This window comes from Myotis davidii, unplaced genomic scaffold (assembly GCF_000327345.1).
Source record: "Myotis davidii unplaced genomic scaffold, ASM32734v1 scaffold108, whole genome shotgun sequence".
Classification (NCBI taxonomy): Eukaryota; Metazoa; Chordata; class Mammalia; order Chiroptera; family Vespertilionidae; genus Myotis; species Myotis davidii.
In genome coordinates, this window is record NW_006299260.1 from 1980161 (window position 1) to 1988910 (window position 8750).

The 8750-nt window shown below is 42.2% G+C and overlaps 1 protein-coding gene across 4 annotated transcripts in view; it reads right to left on the reverse strand.

Moving 5' to 3' along the window:
• POC1B (POC1 centriolar protein B) overlaps positions 1 to 8750 on the reverse strand; it is a 103544-nt gene that overhangs the window by 74439 nt on the left and 20355 nt on the right. For all 4 annotated transcript variants that reach the window (XM_006774744.2, XM_015571139.1, XM_015571138.1 and 1 more), the window contains exon 2: positions 2363 to 2534. In XM_006774744.2, coding sequence (XP_006774807.1) covers positions 2363 to 2508 — 146 coding nt within the window. In that variant the 5' untranslated portion in view covers positions 2509 to 2534. The remainder of the gene's footprint in view (positions 1 to 2362; positions 2535 to 8750) is intronic.

Below are 8750 nucleotides of genomic sequence, written 5' to 3' on the forward strand. Positions count from 1 at the left end.
ATTTAAAAAGATAGAAGGTAGCATTCAGGGACTAGTTCAGTGAGGTTTCAGAGAAAGTTTATTGAGTAGAGGTCAGAATACAGTTGGGGCTCAATTCAGGTATAAGACTCAGAGAAAAACAAAGAAAAGCCTTGACATCTGCTATGACCAGGAAGCCAAGAGACAGCCAGTATCATCAAAATCGGCCCTGTTCTTTAGTTCTACACTGTGCACTCCAGCAGGCTAGCCTGTGTGCCTTCTTTCTAAAGGCCCTCCTCTCAGTGTAGGCTGGCCTTGCCTGTATCCGGTCTCAACAGGAAGCATGTTTGAAAAAAATCCACGAGATAAGAGAGCCTTGTTTATTGTGCCAGTGCTCAAGTGGTTTCTAGTTCCTTACCTTGCCTTAATGTAGACACTCTGCCTCCTACATGCTTACCTGTCCTTTCTGCCCACATTCCCTTGACTATCTACCATGACAAACTCCAGGCCAGACCTGCTTCCACTATTCTTTTTTAGCCTCCCAGTCACCTGAAGTTGTCTGCCTGAAAATATGGCTGCCCACAATTTCATCTCGGAACACACACGCCACTCCTCCCCACAGGAGGTGGAATCTGCTGATTTGTCCACCCTTTGAATCTGGGCTGATGTGAATTACTTTGACCAACAGAATGGGGCAGACGTGACACTGTGCAAGTTTCAGGCCTGGCCCTTACAAGGTCTAGCAGCTTCTGCTTTACTATCCTACAATGCTATACAGAAGTCCCTATCCTGCCAGGGAGAGGGCATATGGAGGACCAAGGTGCCCCAGCCAATAACCAGCACCAAGGCCCTTGGCATATGAGTGAAGTGTTGGATCTGCCAGCCCTACTGTCAGTTTAGTGAAGCTGCAAAAGTAATAGCCAACCTCGCTAATAGCAACCCCAAATGGGGCAGAAGAATCATCCGGACAACCCATAAAACTGTGAGAAATGATGGTTACTGTATTTAGCTACTATGTTTTGAATATTGTTATGCAGCAAAAGAGAACTTGATGCATGAGTTCCCTTCCCATTGCCATGATCGGCTATTGCCCTGGCCCCACTATGATTTAAAAAGAGGAACAGGAGACAGCTACACAAGCATAATCATTGTACTAGATTAGCCAGCGCAGATTAATGATGCAGTGTGCTTTTAGCTAAGGTACCCCTCTATAGTTTGTGCACTGAGGTTACCTTGAGTTAGTAATGGGTAACTGAGGCTGTGTTGTGCTGGCTCTCAATTTCCAAAATTAAGGATTTTAGAAAATGCTTCCCTTTTAAACCACAAACCAGTCTCTCTCCCTTACAATTTCCCTCTATATTGTCATCCACAGTGTCATTATAACATGTCATTTCTCTTCAAGAGTTTTTGCTGCTATCAGGATAATATTCAGATTTCTGAGCATGGAGTTTCCATTGGGTGGTGGACGGGAAATGCCCTGTTTACTTTCTTTCATTTGGGAGTGCCTGTTCAGGCACAAACCAACAATCAAATCCTGCCACAATAGTCAGAAAATGCTCAATTCTTACTCTCTGAAGTATTTGCAGGGGGAAATGATGTGATGTGTGGGATTTGTTCTAAAAATACTATAGCAAAAAAAAAAGGGTGGAGGGTGGGGATAGATGAAATAAAGTTGACTGAATATTGATAACTGTTGAATCTGATCCATGATTATGGGTTTGGGGTCTTTGTGCTATTGTTTCTCTTTTCAAGTATGTCTGAAAAAAATGCATAATTAAGACTTTAAAACTTTAAAAAAATTCACAGCTTAATAATAATTGCTTAAAATATCAACTAAAGTTTGAAAAATCTCTTACAGAGAGGTTTGTTATAATGGGATAGGACCTTAAAACAAAAGAGTGATTTACACTTTTGTAGGAAATTTTAACAAGAACATTCTGGAGCCTAATAATGAATGATATGAATCAAAGAACAGTTCTGGCCCAAGGGTTTTTAATGAGGATCCAAAGTTTCCTAAAGATCCATGAAGGGGCTTTTAGGAGGTTAATAACCTGTACAATTTTTGGTTATACATGCCAATGTGTATCTCTCTGGGGAGATAGTCCAAAGCTTACATCTAATTTACTAAGGGATTGATAACTACCACCCTCCTCCCCTCAGTAACTTAATACATATTAAGCATATTTTCATGGTTAGAAATAGTTTTCAAATAGAAGACGTAATTATGAGTTAAAGATGAGAAAAAAGCGCTTTGAAGCAGTCTGACTTGACAGCTCGGGTGTGACTCGGACTGAGTACAGGTAACCGGGAGTCTGTCCGGCCCGAGAGGTGCACCAGGAGCAGCCGGGGCCAGCTTTCCTTCACATTTCTAAATCCAGAGCATACCAGGTGTTTGTTTCCTTACTTATCAGGAATCCAGAGTCTAACCGTTCTGTCTCGTGAAGCAGACGCCAGTAAGTTTCCAAGTGGAGAAAACTGCACGCTGGTTACAACGTCCTTGTGACCCACGTATCTGAAAGCTCTAGCTTGTGGCTTGAAATTCCATAGCATGAGAAATGTATCCCAAGAAGCAGTAGCTATCAAGAAACAGAAGAATAAAAACACTGTTTGTTAAAATGTAACACGTAGGCATGTCTCGTTACAATGGGCAGCGTATCTAATAACAAGATGTCCAGGTAATAGAGGGGCTGAAGGTTGAAAGGCTGACCAGGTAACGGCAAAAATATTTTTAACAGAAACGGAAAGCTACGCCATAAATATGCAAGCGTGGCTGTGTCCCTGCCCCTGTGTTGGGTTAGAGCTCAATGACTACTAGAAGAACACAGCACAGCATAGCAGAGAACACAGCACAGCATAACAGAGAACACAGGACTAGGAGTCAGTGCTGTCTCCAACTCCCAGGGTTACTGATGAAGGTTACTTAACCTCTCTGTCATGAGGACAGAATGGTTTTCTGGAGAGGGCTGGATGAGATGATTCTTTTAAAACTGGTTTTGTGGGTTTTTTGTGTGGAAATAATTTCACATTTATAAAAAGTTACAAGAATATAAAGAACATTAAATACAAACTACCAGATCCACCTCTTGTTAATATTTTGACACATTCTAAATAAGAAAAGCCTAATATGCTAAGTGTCCGGTCCTTCGGTCTGAGGTTCAACCAATCAAAGTGTAATATGCTAATGATATGCTAAGGCCGCTCAACCACTCACTATAATGTGCGCTGACAACCAGGGGGCATATGCTCCGACCGGTACGGTTTGCTTGCTGCTGGGGTCCGGCTGATTGGGACTGAGTGAGACGGGCCGGACACACCCTGGAGCCCTTCCATGGTCCCTGCCTGACTGGCCAACCTCCTGCATCCCTCCCCAACCCCAAATGTGCACCAGTGGGGTCCCTCGGCCTAGTCTGCGCCCTCTCACAATCCGGGACCCCTTGGGGGATGTCAGAGAGCTGGTTTCAGCCCAATCCCACAGGCCAGGCTGAGGGACCCCACCGGCACACGAATTCATGCACTGGGCCTCTAGTTTCGTTTATAATTTGATTGTGTTCTCTCTCTCTCTCTCTCTACTCAAGTATGCACACAAACACAGGATTTTCCCCCGAACCATCTGGGAGTAAGTATATACATCATCATGGCACTTTGATTCCTAAATACTTCAGTGTGTTTTTCTAAGAATAAGGGTATTCTCTTACATAGCACAGTTATCAACTTCAGGAAATTTATCATTGACAATACTTTAATCTACCAACTGTATTCCAATTTTATCAGTTGACCCACTAATGTCTTTTTTCCCCTCCCATCACCATTTATACCCTCTATGGCAGCGGTTCTCAACCTGTGGGTCGCAACCCCTTTGGCGGTCGAACGACCCTTTCTCAGGGGTCACCTAAGACCATCCTGTATATCAGATATTTACGTTATGATTCATAACAGTAGCAAAACTACAGTTATGATGTAACAACGAAAATAATTTTATGGTTGGGGGTCACAACATGAGGAACTGTTTTAAAGGGCCAGAAGGTTGAGAACCACTGCTCTATGGCCTCTTCCACCTCTATCCCCCAACCCAACCCTGCAATCATCAGGTGAGGATATGTATAGAGAGAGGGAGGAAGGGAGGGACGAAGGGACAGAGAGAGAGAGAGAGAGAGAGAGAGAGAGAGAGAGAGAGAGAGAGACATTGATGTGAAAGAGAAACATTGATCAATCACCTCCCATGAGCACCTTAACCAGGGATAAAACCTGCAACCTAGGTATGTGCCCTGACCAGGAATCAAACCCACTACCTTTTGATACATGGGACGACTCTTCAACCAACTGAAACACCCAACCAGGGCTCTTAATGTCTTTTATAGCTAGACAAGATTAAGTTTAAAGTCTCTTTCTGCTCTGTTAGTTTATGACATTCTACTATTAATAAAAGAATTAATGTGTCAGACATTACCTTATGGCTTTAGAAAAAGGAAAACAAATGCAATCAGTGGTGTAACTAGATGCCTTGGACAAAGAATGAACAAATAGCCTTGGCCGGGTGGCTCAGTTGGCTGGAACATCGTCTTGTGCACCAAGAAACAGTTGGGGTTCAATTCCCAGGCAGGGCACATACGTAGATTGTGGGTTTGATCCCTAGTGTGGGTGAGTAAGGGAGGCAACCAAATGATATTCCTCTCACATCGATGTTTCTCCCTCTCTCTCTAAAATTAATAAAAACATATCCTTGGGTGAGGATTAAAAAAGAAAGAAAGAACAAATAAATGAAAGTTTGGTCTAACTCTTGGCCCAAAACTAAATTTTACATATACATGTAACCCCCCAAATGGCCCCAATAATAGCAACTAGCTCAATGAGAATCACTAAATCTAGACTGTAGAATGCTTAGAAAAAAATGCAACTTTATAAAATTTAAATGCAATTAATATTATTGCAGATGGAATATATAAAGCCACTAAAAACCTTCTAAATTATTTAGCTGCAGATAAAATTCATTTGGGCTTACTTAGCCTATGCATAGCTTTCATGTAAGACATAAAATAATTAAAGTGACCTTATAAGTTTCAAACTGTAATGCTGTCTACTATTCCCTTTTTTAAAAGTACAAAGAGTTGATGTTCCACCATAGCTCATCAAATTATTAAATATTTATGTCAGGGTCTGAATTATCTGAGGCAAATGTAGACAAAATAGGGAAAACAATGACATCATATGCTTTATACTTAGGGCCCTATTTGAGTTCTAGTGTATTATGTTGCATATAAGATTTACAAAAGGAAAATAGGACACAATCCTCAAGGAATCACAATACTGTAGGGGAAAAAGTTCATTAGTAATATCATACATGTTCAAAGGACTTTTATATATTATTCAGTCTTAATATTACAAGGGGTGGGTAGTGGTCCTTTCCAAGGAAAGGACACATGAGCAGACATGTGAGTGAAAGGAGGAGTGATCTGGGCTAAGAAATGGAGAAAGAGCACAATGGGCAGAAGACACCCCACGTGCAAGGGCCTGATACAATAATGCACTTGAAGACCAAGGAGCAGTAAGGAGGCCAGGGTGTCCACAATGGAGGGGAGGAAAAGAGAACATTGAGATGGAAGCGGAGAAGCAAGCAAGATGCCAGCCAAGGAGCCATGGTAACGGGTGTACTATTATATTTGTCCTAAGGGTAAGGGGAAACCATTGACAGATTTTAAGCAGAGAGATCTCATGAACTGATCTAAGAAAATTGCCTCTCTGACAATGAGAAAAAGATGGTCTTTTCAAAAAATAGTGTTGGATCAACTGGATATATATTTTTTAAGTAACTTGACTCATACATTTTATGCTATCCATATGGAAAAATTTTTTTTTCCATTTAAATGTGATTTAAATGTAATAGGTAAAACAATAAGCTTTTATATAAGAACATAGGAGGGTATTTCCATGGCTGTTGTGATAGTCAAATATTACTTAAACAGGACATGAAAATTACTATAGGAAAAGAATAATAGTTGGTACTACACTAAATTAAGAAATTTTGCTCATGGAAGAATACCACTAAGTAACTGAAAAGGCAGGCCACAGAGTGGAAGAAGATATTTACAGTACGTACAGCCAACATCTAACAAAGAATCTATAAAGATTCCTACAAATCAATTAGAAAAGGCAGGAAAACAGGCAAGCAGCTTAAAAAGGCACTTCATTAAAGAAGATATCCAAATGGCCAATAAACATAAAAAGGTACTCAATTCCATTGGTCACCAGAAAAAATGCAAATTAAAACCCCAATGAGATATTATTACACACTCATCAGAATGGCTATAATAATAATAAAAAATACCAAATCTCGGTGAGGATGTGACAATTGGAACTCTCATAAAATGCTGACGGTTATAACCACTTAGAAAAATTGTTTTTGAAATATCTACTAAAGCTGAATATACACTTACCATCTGATTCAGCAATTCCAATCCTAGATATATACCTGACAGAAATTCTTATATAATACTAGTGGCCCAGTGCACGGATTCGTGCACAATGAAAGGAAATTAATTAGAAGGTGGCCTGTGGAGCAGGACTGAGCAAGAAGGGCCCAGACACTCCCTGGAGCCAACCTCCAGCAGTCCCTCCCTGGCCGGCAGTACCTGGAGCAGCACCGTGGCTGGAAGGGCATCTGCGGTCACTGCACCTCGGCAGTAAACCAGAATCAGGGCTGACAGTGCCCCAGCAACAACATAACCCACAGCCAAAGGTGGAATCACGTGACCCCATGAAGAATCAGGATCCTTCCTCTCTGGTTCTGGGGTGCGTTACCCTAGAATAGCTGCTGCCAAGTCACTGCAGTTCGGCAGCTCTTGCGTTAAGCATCTGCCCCCTAGTGGTCTGTGCACGTCATACCTACCAGCCGATCAGATGATCAGGCGGTCACTTAGCCTTTTATATATATACTAGAGGCCTGGTGCACAAAAATTTGTGCACTCGGGGGGGTGGAGGAGGTCCCTTAGCCTGGCCTGTGCCCCCTCGCAGTCTGGGACCCCTCAGGGGATGACCACTTGCTGGCTTAGGCCTGCTCCCCAGGGGATTGGGCCTAAGATGCCAATCAGACATCCCTCTGGCAGCCCGGCAGCCCACAGGGGATGTCCACTTGCCAGCGGGGAGCAGGCCTAAGCTGCAGTCAGACATCCTTAGCACTGCTGAGGAGGCAGGAGAGACTCCCACCACCACCGCTGTACTGGCAGCCATCAGCCTGGCTTGCGGCTGAACAGAACTCCCCATGTGGGAGCGCACTGACCACCAGAGGGCAGCTCCTGCATTGAACGTCTGTCCCCTGGTGATCAGTGTGTGTCATAGCTAACAGTCAGATGGTCAAACGGTCAGATGGTTGCTTAGGCTTTTATATATATAGATTGTATTTTTGCTCAGACTAATATTATTTCCCTTTATCATCCCACTCTACTACTTTATCCTTAAAGAAAGGTGTAAATATTCAATAAAAATTAAAAATAGCTTCTATAATTGCAACATAGTTGCTTAGAGTGCAGCTCAGAGCCCTGCGCGGCAGGCGGGGAATCTTGGCTTCCTCTATCACCGGGGCAACCAAGCCTCCTGTTCGCTTCAGCTGCATGGCTGCTGGCCACCATCTTGGTTGGCAGTTAATTTGCATATCGCCCTGATTAGCCAATGGGAAGCATGTCAGAAGTACGGTTAATTACCCTATTTGTCTTTTATTAGATTAGATATATATAGAAGATACATTTAGCAAAAGACGTACTGTAATGTTTGTGGCAGTACTATTAACACATTGCGTACCGCATAGAAATCTCTAAGACATATGCCAGGGACAGCACGTTTTTGGGCAAACTGCGCGTTATTTAAATCATTTTAATGCACTTTAGGTGTTGTTTTTCAATAATTATAACATTTTTATTTACAAAAACAATTAAACAATTAAAGCTCCTAGTACTTTTTTAACGTATGGTACTGCATAAAACATTTTCCTCTATGAGGGACCAAACAAAATTTACATAAGTATCTAGATTCGCTCCTTTTTCCATGGGCGTGAAAAACGAGAACACTCATGAGTGGTCCTTAACATATGGCGCACGATACACGAGAAAACTTCTGAGTGGTATGAAATGTGTTAAAAATAGACCAGAACTAGAAACTCAAATATCCATCAAAGTAAAATGGATACATAAATTGTGATAAATTGATACTATGTACCTACTGTGTAATTAAAATTCATTTATATAAAGTTCAAGAAGTAGTAAACTGATCTATGGAGTCAGAGGTCCGCATAGAGATTATTTGAGTGGCAGGGAGGGAGGACAGTAGCTGGAAGGGAACACAATAGGGGCCTCTGAGGATACTGGAATCTTGTGTCTCTTCTCTGGGTGTTGCTATTGCAATAACTGAGTCAGGGGAAGGTGGTGGTCTGGATTAGAGACCATGGAAGGGGAAGGTACATGGTCAAGGTGGAGCCTATGAGGCTTGCTGATGGATTAGATGTGAGGGAGAAGCAAAGAGAAGAAGCAAAGATACCAGGCTTCTGGCCTGGCCACCCAGGTAAATTTCAGAGCCATTTAAGGAGATTGGAAAGACCAGAAGAGGAGAAGGTTGAGAGTGAGGCAGAATGGGGTGGAGAATCAAGAGTTCTTTTTAGAATATAAACTTCAAGGAGAAACTAAAATGGCGGCATAGATAAACACCGGGAAATTGCTGCCGCTCACAAAAATTGGATAATACCTCAGAAACACAATACGGACATCATCCAGAACCACAGGAAGGCTGGCTGAGTGTAAATTCTACAA